Source organism: Anguilla rostrata, chromosome 18 (assembly GCF_018555375.3).
Source record: "Anguilla rostrata isolate EN2019 chromosome 18, ASM1855537v3, whole genome shotgun sequence".
Lineage (NCBI taxonomy): Eukaryota > Metazoa > Chordata > Actinopteri > Anguilliformes > Anguillidae > Anguilla > Anguilla rostrata.
Window position 1 is genome coordinate 1,959,471 of NC_057950.1, and position 15,438 is coordinate 1,974,908.

At 41.8% G+C, this 15,438-nt stretch overlaps 2 protein-coding genes across 2 annotated transcripts; both read right to left on the reverse strand.

The window, feature by feature from the left end:
• Window positions 1-3,472: 3,472 nt before the first annotated feature.
• Window positions 3,473-7,989, reverse strand: LOC135244647 (transcription factor A, mitochondrial-like). The gene is made up of 7 exons (XM_064317110.1): window positions 7,836-7,989; window positions 6,350-6,489; window positions 5,930-6,000; window positions 5,287-5,436; window positions 5,007-5,102; window positions 4,855-4,911; window positions 3,473-4,358 (listed from the first exon to the last, which is right to left on the reverse strand). The coding sequence occupies exons 1-7, from the start codon at window positions 7,910-7,912 to the stop codon at window positions 4,122-4,124; spliced, it is 828 nt and encodes a 275-aa protein (XP_064173180.1). The 5' UTR covers window positions 7,913-7,989; the 3' UTR covers window positions 3,473-4,121.
• Window positions 7,990-9,672: 1,683 nt separating this feature from the next.
• LOC135244648 (ubiquitin-conjugating enzyme E2 D4-like) lies at window positions 9,673-15,071 on the reverse strand. The gene is made up of 7 exons (XM_064317111.1): window positions 14,900-15,071; window positions 13,028-13,091; window positions 12,895-12,926; window positions 11,598-11,675; window positions 11,398-11,503; window positions 10,754-10,847; window positions 9,673-10,133 (listed from the first exon to the last, which is right to left on the reverse strand). Exons 1-7 carry the CDS (start codon window positions 14,921-14,923, stop codon window positions 10,088-10,090), a joined length of 444 nt encoding a protein of 147 aa, XP_064173181.1. The 5' UTR covers window positions 14,924-15,071; the 3' UTR covers window positions 9,673-10,087.
• Between the last annotated feature and the right edge of the window lie 367 nt (window positions 15,072-15,438).

A 15,438-nucleotide genomic window follows, 5' to 3' on the forward strand; every position in this document is an offset into this window, starting at 1 on the left:
ATACATTATCCAGCCCATTCGTCTCAAAAGAAATGACTGCGCAAAACAAGAATGTTTATGGAATATTGTGTAGGCCTACGTTCTGTTGATATGTACCAAATTCCACCTATTGACAGACTAGTGTATTCCACTCGTCTTGAACAATGCCCAGTTCAATCTGAGACCGTTTTATTCTTAAAGTGAATTATGGTACGTAGTATGTTTTCTGAAAGTCTTTTTTTAAGCAGAAAACGTACACACTGCACTTTCTATAAAACTTTCGGTAAGAATTGAACAGTTAGGATTCATGCAACGCCTACCTGCTGATTCTTGGTGAAGTTGGGAGATTTGTTAGAACAGCCTCCGATGCACAGCTTGAAGTTTCTTCGAGCCCAGGTGAACGCTGGATCCCCACCACAGCCCAGGTGAGTGGAGCTCTGGGTCTGTACTGCAGCCCAGGTGAGTGGAGCTCTGGGTCTGTACTGCAGCCCAGGTGAGTGGAGCTCTGGGTCTGTACTGCAGCCCAGGTGAATGGGGCTCTGGGTCTGTACTGCAGCGCAGGTGAATGGAGCTCTGGGTCTGTACTGCAGCGCAGGTGAGTGGAGCTCTGGTCTGTACTGCACGAGTGGAGTGGAGCTCTGATCTGTACTGCAGCCCAGTTGAGTGGAGTCTGGTCTGTACTGCAGCCCAGGTGAGTGGAGCTCTGGGTCTGTACTGCAGCCCAGGTGAGTGGAGCTTGGGTCTGTACGCAGCGCAGGTGAGTGGAGCTCTGGGTCTGTACTGCAGCGCAGGTGAGTGGAGCTCTGGGTCTGTACTGCAGCCCAGGTGAGTGGAGCTCTGGGTCTGTACTGCAGCCCAGGTGAGTGGAGCTCTGGGTCTGTACTGCAGCCCAGGTGAGTGGAGCTCTGGGTCTGTACTGCAGCCCAGGTGAGTGGGGCTCTGGGTCTGTACTGCAGCCCAGGTGAGTGGAGCTCTGGGTCTCTATGGTACTGCAGCCCAGGTGAAAAGGATGCTGTCCATGGTGCTACAGAAGCTCCACTTTCACCATGCTTATCCAGAGTGACTTACATCGGTTGCATTTTTTACACACACTATCCATTTATCAAGCTGGATATATTACTGAAGCATTTCAGGTTAAGCGCCTTCATAAAAGATCTAATGGCACTGCTCTACATGAGAATCAAATCCTCAACCAGAGTTACTCCAACTGCCAAAACACTGCACTGAACTGCTCCCCTCCTCACCCTACAGCTTCAGCATACAATAGTGTTTTTGGTTAATGGTATTTGTTTGTGACAAACTTACTCCGATTCCCAGATGGAACACTACTATTGTAGCCATAAGGAAGGCATCTGACACAAATTGCTATAAGTAAGGGCATGTGCTTACAAACCCTACATTCACATGCATACTAATATTATGATTTTAACACAAATATTCCAGTATTCCAACTATAATATAACTGGGATGTAAATAGTATCCCAGTTATGCATAACCAGAATAAGACATGTTGGACCTTCATGTTTTAAACACACTGGACCTTGTAAACAATGATTTGGAATATACCTCCCCCCAAAAAATAAACATATCTGTATGTTCTATTTGCCACATATTTTGCCACACATAATTCCTTTTTGTTAACTGTCATGGCAAGGTAGTTATCCCACAACGAATGGCAAATCCATTGTACACACATTTTACTTTTTGTACTCCTTTTATTCTGATATGCGGTACACAACTGATTAACCATCAAATTCTAACAGTATTACAAAATAAATATTAGTCAGTGGAAGTTACAGCCTTAATAATAGACCAAAACTCTGTGCAGCTGTGCAGTAAATTATAATCAAATTAATCTGTAATTTTTAATGCAAATTTAGTCATTCCCATTAGTTAAAAAACTTCGTTTTCCCATTCCCTGTGAACTGAATAAGTACTGCCCCCTTGTGGTGACAATTAAAAGAATTAATGTCAATGGTAAGTATGTAACAGTTACTAGGAGCCTGCATAAGGAAGCAGGATTACGGAGTTACCTGGATAACTGCACCAAGTAAAACCCAGATCAGCTCTTTTTACTTCAGTCCATGTTCCAGATTTGGGAGGGTTCTGGGTTTTACTCAGTGCAGTTATCCAGCTAACTCAGGAATCCTGCTTCATGATACAGACCCCTGTGTCCAAAGCCACAGTCCATACAGCCAAAAAGGCATGATGGAGTCCTTTCCAGCTATTCAGATAAAATAAACGATTCAACCTGAATGCCATTTGAGGATCACTAATATTAATACAGTACATATCCAATACTTACTGATTGAAGACTCACAAATGACATTACTCTGAAGACAGGGGGGAGTTTAGAAGCTATAGTTGCTCTCGTTCCCTTCTTGTTGATGTAAAACCTGTGTTATAACTGCAGGTTTGTGTCCTGGTTATTTGTTTGTCCAGAGACCTCAGTGTTTAATTGGAAGTGCTGTGTGCATTTCCTCTGAAGTTCCAAAATTCTGGGAGCACTCAAAACAGGAAAATATATCTTTTTTTTGACATCCTGTTTCCCTCCCCCTCTCGATGACTCTTCTTTGTCATCATTTAAGACGGAACCTACTTTGCTATAAAAATAAAACAGGATTTTAAACTTTGTTTAGATTTTAGGTTTAGATACTATAAAGTACTTTAAATTAAGTAACCCCTCTGAACAAACAGCATTATTCCTATAAGAAAAAACTCCTCAGAATGTCTTCAGCATTTGATGAAATAGTTATGTTTGTAGTCTTAGAAACAATGAATCAAGTTTAACTACAATAAAATTCTTGCATGTTACCAAGCCAACTGCCATTGGCTATCAACCCAGTACACTGAACTTGCATGTACCTGAAAAACGACAAAAATAAAAAAAGTGGGCAGGATTATTGGACAGGATCACTAGACAAATATCTCTACTGGGCGTACATCACCAACCATTTATCTCATCCAAGAGCACACGTGTGTGTGTGGAACATTGTGACTACAGCATGTAGGTGGATGAGCACTCCTGTGTGTGCGTGTGTGTGTGTGTAGGGAACAAAGCGATTGCAGCATGTAGGTGGATGAGCACACTCGTGTGTGTGTGTGTGTGTGTGATTGCAGCATGTAGGTGGTCCTCATCTTCCTGGCGATCTGTACGTACATGCGCCTGCATCGCAGTTACAGGCACACGATCGCTGGCCAGGATTCAGGACATGTTTGTGCATAAAACTTTGGAAGTAAATTTGAGGAAAGCATTAAGATATAAAGATAAGGCGACTAGGAAATGGTTTCAGGATTAAGGATCACACTTCTAATTTTAAGCACAGATCTGGTCAAAACTGAAAAATTTTAATAAAAAAACCAGATGTTATGGTTTCCCTGGAAATTTCCAATACGCCCCCCCTCCACCCCCTGAAGTTCAGTCATGAAGTTCTTCCATCTGTCGATTCAGTGAGTGCAACAACATTTAAATGAATATTCAACAATATTCAAATACTTAAAAATATATCACTTGGAACATTTATTTAGTAATTAAAGATACAAAACACTTGCATGATGCAGCAAAATGAAGCTCCTGTATGGGACTGTGCACATCGTAGTACGTAGTCACACCAAATGACCGCCACGCTCTCACTCACACTCTGAGTAACGTATCATCGGTTATTTAACACAACATCTAACACAGGGTTCTTCACATTTACAAATCATAACAGTGGTATGATGACTGGGGACTAGCTGCCAATATTAGCAAGCAATAAATGCAAATATCCAAAATAGCCAATGTTTATCTAACTAAAAGACTACATTTGAGTCCAAAAGGAACCATATGCACTCTGTAGCTTATGAAACAAAACGTTTTTCTGTGTTCAGATATTCTTTGGGTAGTATTTTTTATTTTGCTTTTACTGAAATGAAGGAGGAAGTCTTTAGCAAACCTTTACACTCGTGTTTAAAAAAAAAACACACAATCCCAACTGTACAGTGTTGGGAGACTGGATTCCTCAACTGAAATTGCTGCCAGGCTTTCTTTCACGGCTAATTTAGCCAAATTGTGGTGTAGCACCACGAGACACTAGTCTAGACTCCGAAGTGTTTCCTGCACCACAGAAACACCAGTCAGCGGCAACTTACGTCCGGTATCATCACTCTTCTGGCTTTTTCAGTCTGGCTGTTGACTTTGTAACGTTTTGGCTGGTCGCGTCAGTCTGAACGGCCTTATCTTTGGTCTCACGAGTGGCTCCTTTTGCGCCAACGGCCTTTCTGAGCGTGCCTTTCCTTCGAACGAGATCCTCCCTCCCAATCTGTGCCATGTACTTCTCCCACGATTCCATCTCGTGTGCGTAGCGAACTCGATCATCCTCTGCAAGCTGCTTGTAGGTCTTTAACAAAAAACAAAAACAAAAAAAAAAACTAACAAAAAACAAATAACAGCATGGACTAACTGCTCCCACCTCAACCAATCACATCTGTGCAATGAAGATTAATCTTGGGAAGGACTTAGGCCGAAAACATACAATACGAAAGTACGCGAACGCAGACGCTTCGAGCTACGCAAAGCCGATTTCACACGTTGCGTTTTCTAAAGTGTGTCACGTGAAATTCTCAACGCAACGTAAGTGCGAGCTGCAGTTGAAAGCGTCGCAGCGAGGGGGCGCTATAATCAGGCAACAACAGGATGAAGCAGTCTTCTTCCATTTGTGCCTTCTTCTGCTCAGTCTTTTGCAAGTGTCCTGGATCGCCCCCTTGAGGACTGTGGAGGTACAACCGGGACATGCGTCTGCAGTGCATCGCGTACTTATTCGGGTATGTTTCCGGCCTTAAGATCTGCACTTCGGCTTCTGGGCTCAGTACCCCGTGTCTGATGTTAAAACTCACCTTCTTCAGCGAGACGTCCAGTATAGCCCAGTCGTCGACTAGTGATTTCATCTTTCCCTAATGAGAGAGTTTCACACAGTCACCTCCATGGTTACAGGCACCAGTAGACTTCAGAGAGCAAAATCTAATCTTTTACACCCAGACTGTCATACCTGCATGGTTACCCCTTTGGCCTCCACAAAGTGTTCCGACATGAAGATATTAAAGGCAGTCCTGGGCCTTTTGGGTTTTCCTAGCATCGTCAGCTCCTGAGTACGGCACACACAAAAAATACAAATTTTAAAAACACAAAATGAATGTGCGGACAGCAGTGTTCGGCAGAAGGGCTTTCGTATCCTGCTCTGACCGCAGCACAACAGCAGGGCTGAAAGGAACACAGTATCAGAGAGGAATATTCTTTTACTTGGTGAAAATAATGTTTTTTTTTCTCACCCTCTTCATCCTGATGGCTTTCCTCCTCACCCTCTTCTGCCGCTTCATCTCCAGCAGCGCTTTGGATTGTTCTGGAGTGAGGCGGGCGTGGAACTGTTTCAGCTCCTCCTTGTACTGCTCCCGGGCGGCCTGTGCTGCCTGCTCGAAGGGCTTCAGACAGAGCAGAACACATGTGTGACATAGATAAGGCAGCTCTCAAAAAAAGCACACAGAAGGGCAACTAAATTGGTTCCCAGAAAAGGAAGGCATGAAATGTAATAGTTGAGAGAAAAGACAATCAACTCAGGCTCAGCAAAAAGAGACTAAGGGGGATTTGGACAAAACTACACACAAACACAACTTTTTCGTTTTGATTCTTTAAAAACAAAACAAAAACAACAACAACAACATCCTAATGCTATAATATTTTAACAAATAGCACCAGCAGGCTGATGAAAGCTTTGATTTACTCCAGCAACTGTGAACCATGTTGAAAGCTGTATTATATAAGAGTTTTCTAACGTTTGGATGGTTAGATTCTGCCACAGAGCCAAGCCTGCTGTTTGTTCTATAAAAGCCAAATGGTCAATATTTAAATAAATCCCATCATTTCCCATCAGTCAAATGAATGCCAAATGAATGTAAAGGAAATATACACCCTTACCAGTTTCTGTTCAGGTGTCAAGGCATGCCACTGCTGTGCGATTTTTTTGGTAATTTCCACATACTTAACATCTAAAAAAGAGTGTTCAGATTCAGTACCCAGACTGCTGACATCATTCACCAGGTAGATACGGAGAGAAAACGCCTCCTTCGGGATCACATAGAGCAGAACTCAAAAACCATCACGTCACACATCTAAAACTTGCTCCCTTTATGGAGAAGACTATTAAATTAAACACAATTCAAATGTATTATCACCTCCCCTCCCCCAAAAAAAAGAATAAATAAACCAGTTCTGAAGAATGAGAACTTTAGAGTTAAATACCTGTTTTGAAATAAATAGAGCTGCCTCCACTCACACTGACTAAGGTGGTCTTTAACCTTTGTAATATTGCAATGCAACAGTCACGTAACAGTTTACCTGGATACTGCTTGGCAACCACCGTTTGTTGCTGCTTTACAAATCGTATGTATCCAGTCGCCGGAACCTTCGGTGGACCGTCAGAGCCGGAGCTGAAGTTCTTAGCCGCGTGAACCAAACACGCGCGAACACAGGAACTCCTGTACCCAGACATAAAACACAGCTAATAAGTCACTACTCCCGAGCAGATAGCTAGCCAGACGCACAATGTCGCAAGCTTCTTAACATGCTTGACCAGCAGAATTAATAAAGTGTTCATTTACAATAGGGAACAACCCAAATTGATGACATTCAAAATGGGAATCTGTTGGGTTCTTCGAACCAGCATCACAGTACAGCTCCACTCTTTCCACAATCATTTGCAGAAAGAATAAAGGACTAGCCTAAACACAGCAGCTAAATTACTGTGGACAGAAAATCATTTGTTCTAGCCACAAGTCAATGGTAAGTTAAGGGATTTAAAGCTAAGAGCTGAAGGGTTTTGACTGCAAGCATTCACTGCAAGCAATACATTCAAGACAGAAACCAGACTGTCAAACTTTCAGCCTGTGTTTCCTGAGTTACAGTGTTTACACACTGCGTACACACTGTGTGCTGGCCTGCCAATGCATAGGTTACACACTGGTGGCAGTTGAGGTGAGTACCCCCTTCCCCATTCCCTTTCACTGTAGAGTGCTTTGAGATCCATGGCAGTAGCTAGTCGTCATACAATACAAATTCAAACTAAACAGGCCTAATTATTACTACCATAATTTTGTAAATAATTATTAGGGGGACAAGGACTGCGTGATGAGGCCAGGAGAGAAGTCCTGAAAAAATGACAAATTTTCCTATTGGGCACAAACTATTGACATAGTTATGGGTACAGAGATGCATTAAGAGGGCACAGATCATGCCCCCGATAACCCCAGCCATAAAGCTAACGCTCACCAAAAATGTCGCCTAATAATAACTGTCAAACTATTCGTCACAGGCGGTGCGACGTTACTGCTCTGCAGAAGCCGTGTAGCTAGCAACGACCAGAGTTCTGGTAAACACCATACTTCCGTACCGTTTTCGATTCTTGGTGACCGCAAAAACGACCTGGGTAGGGCTGCACCAGCCCCTGCTCTCCTTCCAACAGACACGACTTAAAGTTACCCATGTAGCAGTAACTACGAATATACTAGCTAAGTAGCTATGATAGCATCCACACTGTCGTGCTGCCGTAGCAAAAAGAACGTGTATTTTCAAAAAATATACGACTGAGGTTGCTAGCTCACTAGCTAACAGTTAAAATAATCACGATTCACTGAGATGCGTAGCTAGATAAATAGTTTGATCGCTTATTTGCTAATCGACAAAAGTGGTTAAAGTGAACAGAAAGTGCTAGCTTGTTCACTTGATTCTACCAAAATCATACCCAGTCACCTATGCTACTGAAAATTATAGGATGCAAGCTCTCTGGGGCTTACGGCGTTTGCAGAGAAAAATATATTGTTCTTACCGCACAAACAGAGTATTTGTGGAAGGCCCCAACAATCGACATAACAAGTTGCCTCCAGTAGAAATCAAGGATATCATTTTGAGTTCATCAGTCAACTGCAGCTAGTTTAGCGCGCTCGTGTGAATGTAACGACCGCCTCCCGCTGAAAACGTGCTCATTTAAGTCCCCGCCCCTAAGGCTACTGTATCTAGCAATTTGCAACAGTACATTCCATACCGCGAAATCACGAACAAAAATATGCAACATAAATAAATAAATACATTTACCTTACCCAGTAAAAAAAAGAAAGTATGTGGTGAGAGCACCTATTATTGAGCACCCGAGGAGGGGACGTGTATCGACCACCTGAAACGCTAACGTATTTATTTCATATTTATTCGAGGGGACTGGACGCCGTTGCCTATTAAAATGCGAGTTCTGTAAAAATAGCCACGTTATCTGACATATTTGGTGCCTTACAGTCACAGTAAAACGAACGTTCCTGCTCTCTTGCATGGGTTGTCAGTTCTCCGTGACACATGATCCCGAGCTGGTCTGTTGTCCCAGAGGTCCATCTCACTCGCGATCCCATGTCCGGCCCCCCTCCTCCCATGGTCACTTGGGCAATCTCACCTAAGTGCCTTGTGCTTTCCTCTTCCCTGGTACACTGCCTGTTCTCCTATCTCCCATTCAGGGACACTGCGTGCTCTACATGCGTTGTCCTTAACAGCCGCGTGATCTCAACTCAAAGCTGAACATGACTTCAACCGCAGCTTTGCCGGCTCCCTCACAACTTCCCTTTTCCAATAATGCGTTTATGTGAACATTGACTTCAATGGCTGGAAAAGAAAAAAACAAGCCCACTGAAAGTTCATAACTAATTTTGAACATTGCCCAAATACATATGGCTTCAGTTATATGGCCGTATAAACAGAATCATCAACAGAATATTAAACAATGACTAATTCTTTAAAACATCAGTGCATTGATGCCATATTTGATGTATATAATGAATATTGGTAATATCTCCGCTGATGTATGCATTTGTGGACAAATATATGAGCAACATACATGGTCTGATAACCCATCCCAAAGCTGTCAAACACAACCAATCCCCTATCATGTTGCAAATGCAACATATCCCAGAAAAGAAATTAGAGCTCACTTCTTTAACCTTGCCCTCAGTTAAGGATGACAATTTCAACAGCTGTAGACTTAACATGTATCCTGGGTGAAAATGTCTTATTGTGGACCAATATAGGTAGGAAGGAACTGTGTGGATTACACAGACCCTGAAAAGAATATCCTTCTGCAAACTTGTATTTTTTTAAAAACTGAATATATAAATGCTCAGTTAGAAGGCAGCACTCGATTGCCCAAAATTGGTGACCATACCACTTCTTCGGTATTCCATATTACGTGTTCATTCAGATGATATTGTCGTGTACGAGAATATTGTCTTCTGGCTGTACTCACTTGAACTGCCGAGCACCACGACTTCCCTCCACAACTTCCCAAGGTCAAGGAAAATTTTCCTTTTTGAAGGATTCACTGCAATTCACATCACAACACAGCAGTAGCAGCCTTGCTAACTTCAAGACACTAATTTAGTAAGCTATGGGAGTAACAACTGGATTCATGGAGTGTGTTCATGTTTTTGGTGCAACTAATGTGTGCAAAGATCTGCATGCGTAAATGTACCATTTTAAATGGTTTTAAACAGTGAGTGTGCCTGGAGTTCCAATAGAACACACACATTCTAGTACAAAACATATCAGCACATTCTTTATATCTCCAATACCTTTTTATGAATATAGTCAGTGATTACTGCACTGAAAGTAAAACAAAACACACAATGTTGCAGGACTTTTTTATATTTTAATGCAAAATAATAAAAATAGATCCAGTATAGCTTTTACTATACAATAAAAATCTCTAATAGGAAAAAAAAAGTACCTAAAGGACAGGGCGGGTGTGGGGTGTATAGTTGGTCTTCTTGACTTTGGGTGACCAGAGCAATGCAACTGTATAATAATTTATCAAATGGAAATTTATTTAACAAAAAAGTGCCCAGTAACAAAAAAAACAGAAAATAAAACTGCAATGCAAAATGTTAAGCCTTTTCGTGTAATGTTGGACTGAGGAATATTTTCCTATAAAATACTAAGTTCATTCATTAATGGTGACCGATTTGATGATAAATGTTAACAGTATGTTATGTTTAATAATATTACCTAAGTTACTTTTTAAAATTCTCTATAATGTACAGCACTTCACATCGCATACTTTTGGGTCCAGTCTCTTGCTAGTCTGTTGTACCTGGAAAACGGAAAGCAAGAAAAACAATAATATTCGACATGGTTCACACCAAGTACTCATATACAAGTATTTATTTGTCCATGTGGCACACCATATGAAATGTACTGAATGCATTTTTTGTCCCAGTGTCCAGTCAGATTTATAATATCTCATTTTAATCATCCAACATGTCCAGATTTAAAGAGTGACTAACATAAAACACTGAATAAATGTCCTTGATCCTGTCATGAAATAAGCATTACCTGAATTTATCCGATTAAATATGTTGGATCTACAGATACTCATGCTAAGTCAAAGAGGTTATTTTGCTAAAGCAGGGGTGCCCAATCTTATCCAAAGACAACCTGCGCCGGTGCACGTTTTTGATTTAGCCCAGCACTAAGACAGCGGATTCAACTTATGGTCTTCAATCAAGACCTTAAATAAGTAGAATCAGGTGTCTTGGCACTGGGCTAAAACAAAAACCTGGACCCACACCGGCCATTTTTGGATAAGATTGTACACGCTGGGCATAGGAATCATGACTGAAAGAAACAAGGCAAAATATTTGTGTGACACAATTAAGGATTCAAATTCCAAACCGATTGGCCCGCAATTGAATAACATAAAACAATACTCACTTTTCTTTGTCTGACTTGTAGATGTGTGCTATGTCTGGAACTAAAGGGTCGTCTGGATTTGGGTCGCAAAGCAATGAACATATGGACAAGAGAACTGGAAAACAAGTTTGAAGCGCAGTCAGACGGCTTTCCTGGCAAGGTGCCAATCGGCTATAGTGACTGACAACAACTATTGTATCTGCACACTTGTTACAATAATTGTAAAGCATCTTTGTGACAGTGCTAGTCTAAAAAACACTATACAAATAAAATTGAATTGAAAGGATGTTTTCTTGCATTTGTATTCTAATCCAGACACATGCACCAGGTTTGAAACTGCCACCTCACCTTCTCGTGTGCACAAACCCATAAAAGGTAACACTAAAGGTCACACGTCATTAAGATTCTCTCCTCAGCTTCATTGTGAGCTTCTTTAATTGAAGCCATAAGAAAAGTCGACTCCCCAAATGTTGCAGGACAGAAGTGGGGGATAGTTCAAGGTTCAAGGAAATGAAGTCTACAGAGTCACAATTCATGACCCGTGTCATACGGCTGGGTGACACAATGCTAATGGAATCACGTTCAATAGCACTGAGCTCATTTGCATAAACACCATAAACACCTGCATGAAAGGTGACTGACAGAAACCCATGAAAGACACTCACCTTTAGATACTGTGAGTGCCGGGGACCACTGTGATCGCAGGATGTCCAGGCAAATGCTGCCGTTGCTGTTTATGTTTGGGTGATATATTTTTGTTGTGAATGCTACCTATGAGACAACGTATACACATCAGATTTCAACACCCAACACATGCGCCACGTTAATGTCAGTTATAATACAAAAAATATATGAGATTTCCAACCTTTGGAGGCTTGAAGGGATAGTCTGTGGGGAAGTGGATTGTGAGAAAGAACACTCCTCCTTGGTACGGACTGTCGCTCTGGAAGAGGGGAGCACAAGACCACAGAACAGACATTACACACCGCAGCACCACACTATGCAACAAAAAAAAAAAAAAACTAGTTCTGCTCAGGACTGTGTCGCATACCAGCAGCCACAGTCATCCTTGCCGCCTCATTCTGGAATCTCCCAAACGGAGCTTTGCTCTTGCACTGCTGCTATAACACCTGTGCCCCACAAAGGGCTTCAGCTGACGCATGTAGACTCCTCTGATATTCACGCACACAAGCCAGTGAGCATTTTACTCAACAAGCCACACGTAGAGCAGGCACCAACTGCTTGCACCTCTCACTGATGACTGATGATAAGTGGTAGGTGCCTCACATGTAACTAGTAACTGACTTCCTACACTGCAGACTCCCAGGCATAATGTGTTGATCACTGATCAGACTAGCAAACAGTGTCATATGTGGATTTATCCTGAAGTTGCTTAGCCTCTTCCGTTTAGCTACTGTACTGCTTACCGAAATAGCCACCGTGCCCTACTTATTTAAAATGTATTTTTATGATATTACATGCATCTCCAGACGCCCATTATGATCCAGAACTGTGGTTTTACTGCACTGTTTTTACTGTAGCACCGTTTTTTCTGCTTGGTGCCCATTCACTGTACTTACTGCTGTTCGAAACTCACCGCTGTTCTTTTATAATACAATAAATGATAATACAATGCCATATAAGCCCTGCACTACTCGTCATATTACGGACTGTCTGCCTGCCAAATAAATGCAAAGAAACAATGCAATTCTGCTTTGTAAGGCTCCTTGGAGAGCACTAGCTAAATGGGCCTAATGATTATAACAGCCATAAAAACATGATAAGACAGGGCCATTTAGCCTACCCAGGCTTGTCACATACCAAGAGCAAGGCTATTTAAATGAGGCCCAAATGAAGGCTCTGGTGCTGGGTTTTGTGCTTCCAGTCATTCCCTTCTAATCGGGCACTGAATTAGACTGGCAACATCAGTGAGAGGAATCTCTGGTAAGTCAGCAACAGCAAACCTGGATCTCCAGCAGGGTGGACCCTGGCCTACAATAACAGAGTATCCAGCACAGACTGAAGCCTGGACTGGAAGCACCTCAAGGGTTTATGCAACATTAGTCTACAAACTATTCCTAATGGAAACTCTGGGGGAAATTCTTCCATTTTGAGCATCAGGTCAGAGACAGATAAATGGAAAGAAGTCTGACATAACTTACAGGTCCCATTATTGTTGCTTGCCAGTGGAACACTGAAAAGAAAGAAACAGAGGTGCTGAACCATCACAACCTCAACCACGAAACAGGCAGTTATGAAATGGCAAGAAGTGCAAGAGGTGCTAGATGCGCTTACAGTCTTCCCCCACTGGTCCAGCTGAGCACTGTGCTGGAGGGTCCCGTTGGAGATCATGTAGCTCCTGAAAAATGAACACAATTAAGTATACTGTGCCTTACATGCAAGCAATTCTGTCTACCCAGAACCGCAACTTATTACAGTAGAACACGTTTGGGGAGTGCCTGACTGGCAGGCCAAAGTATGAATCAGGATGTGGACACACACACGCACATTCTTCCACACATTAATTTAGGTTTGTTTCACTTCAGACTCAGTACGCACTACCCTAACAAACAAGTCTCAGTGTAACAAAAAAGTACACCAACTTAATACAATAGGTTGTAGCCTGGACTTAAGCCCTAACTGGCTTTTATCTTTGAAGCAGTTGTCCTGGGATGGTATGGTATGAAAATCTAAATAAAAACACAAACTTTAAAAACGCAATGCAACTCTCACTTCCCAGAAGTGTTAACACAAGTGTTTCTTACTCAATGGATACAGTGACACCACCTGAACTAACTGGTTAACCAGCTGTTCAAGTCACAAATTTAGTTGCATAACACCTACTGCAACGTTGGGGGTATTTTCAACACTTTGTTTGCTCGCTAACGAGCTAGCTAGCAAGCAACGGGTTACATCAGAGGCTGATTATCCAACTTCGCTCGGCGTTTCTGAAGACACCAATAAATAACATTACCCCACCTAGCAAGCTATACAAAATTTAATAGCATGATCCCTATACACAACAGTTTGTACAGCAATCATGAAGAAATCGTTCAGTTTTGTTACACATATGGACTTTTGGGGTAGCTCCTGTAGGCTTTTGGGGCCTAGCTGAGCCAAATGTCAGGCCTCAAATGACAGACGGCTAGCAAGTCAGCTATATTGGCCAACGTCAAATATCCAGCGTTTGGATATGGAATTAACCTCAGTCAACTCATCTAGCAAACCAGACAGATGGCAACCCGATAACGAGTTTCATTACGTTAGTTTTCGAACTAGACGCGGCCGTTCTGAAACAGCAGGTGCCACACCAAGCCAACCTAGCTAACGTTACAGCAAGAAAATAGCAGTCACGATACAATTACGAATGCAAAATAAATAAATAAAACAATAATCATCTAACTCCGTTACCAGTGTTAAATAACCACGACCAAAAACATTCACACAACTGAGGAAATGCGACATTAGCGAGCTCAAAAAAGACAGGTCTAGCTTAAACGTTAGCTGACTAGCTACGATTACGTTAGCTAGCTATTGTTTCTAGTGAAACGCGTATTGACCAGGTTTCTTAATACGGATCAGTTACGTCAGCAAACAAACATAAACATTAGACTATACGCTAACTTAGACAAGTAATGCCATAGTCTAGATAGAAATATCTGTCATTTCCAAATGTAACGTTCTTATCTAATTTATCATGAATTGTTGTAAAGAGTTGCGGTAGCTAGTATCTGGCCAGCTAACTATATCAACCCAGCTAACATTTGCTTACAACTTTAAGTTACGAAAATGTAAAAGCGACCAAAGTCAGCTTTGTGGGCAGCTCATTTAGCTAGTAGCTGGCCATCTAACACTCCAGCAAACGCTAGCAGGCAGTGCACTGAACGGTGCTTATGATACAAAGTTAGTAAGCTAACGATAGCTAGGTTAGTTATTCCAATGTACACAACGTTCATTTAGATAGCTATGAACGTTGGCTTGTTAAAGTAAAAAGCTTTAAGGTCTAGCCGTTTCCGTGATCGACTGCGTCGTTGTTGGAATGTTGCTGTAACATATGTAAAGCTATCGATACCTAAATAGACAACCAGCTAGCGCTAGCTTGTTTTTTATGAGGGGAGTATTGTTTATGAATAGTAGCTAAGATAGCCAATACATATTTCGACTCACCTTCTGTATTCTTTTCAAAGCCATGACGACCAAATCCCTGCCGTTCACAACTGCCGCTACCTTTTGTCACTCCTGTACTCTTCTCGTCAAAACAACCTATTTATGTCTATTTCCCCGAACTGCTCACAAGGGTGTGTTTTAGGATTTTTGCGATTTCTTTTGTTTCCGCCTTTTGTTCAGGAAAGTTAGAACAATTGCATTCTGGGATACCGAGTTTTCCCGTTAGCCCCTCCTCTTAAAGCGACAGCTTTAGCAGGAACAAGATATGTACACGTTCATCTTCTAACGAAATTAGATCAGGATAGGCAACGTACAGGCCTGAAAAAATGCCATGTTTAACAGTATGAGGTGAATGTTTAACAGAAACAAATAAATGAATAAAATAAAAATAATAAAAATAAAAAACAAACAACTTTTTAAGTTAGTCAATAAGCATTTATTGACCAATGGCTGAGCACAAGTAGCCTAACTAGATTTTAGGTTAAGACGACCTGTAACAATGTCATTACTCTGGTTTTGGGCAGGCAAGATCTGCTGAA

Bases quoted from the DNA above. Each gene is read 5' to 3' on its own strand.
- LOC135244647 (XM_064317110.1), bottom strand. From the start codon at position 7,912: ATGATATCCTTGATTTCTACTGGAGGCAACTTGTTATGTCGATTGTTG. The intron at 6,490-7,835 runs GTAAGAACAATA...GTCTGGGTACAG, and splicing joins ACAAATACTCTGTTTGTGCG to GAGTTCCTGTGTTCGCGCGT. The intron at 6,001-6,349 runs GTAAACTGTTAC...ACTCTTTTTTAG, and splicing joins GGTTGCCAAGCAGTATCCAG to ATGTTAAGTATGTGGAAATT.
- LOC135244648 (XM_064317111.1), bottom strand. From the start codon at position 14,923: ATGGCTTTGAAAAGAATACAGAAG. The intron at 13,092-14,899 runs GTGAGTCGAAAT...TTCATTTTTCAG, and splicing joins CTTTGAAAAGAATACAGAAG to GAGCTACATGATCTCCAACG. The intron at 11,676-12,894 runs GTAAGTTATGTC...CCCCTCTTCCAG, and splicing joins AAGCAACAATAATGGGACCT to AGCGACAGTCCGTACCAAGG.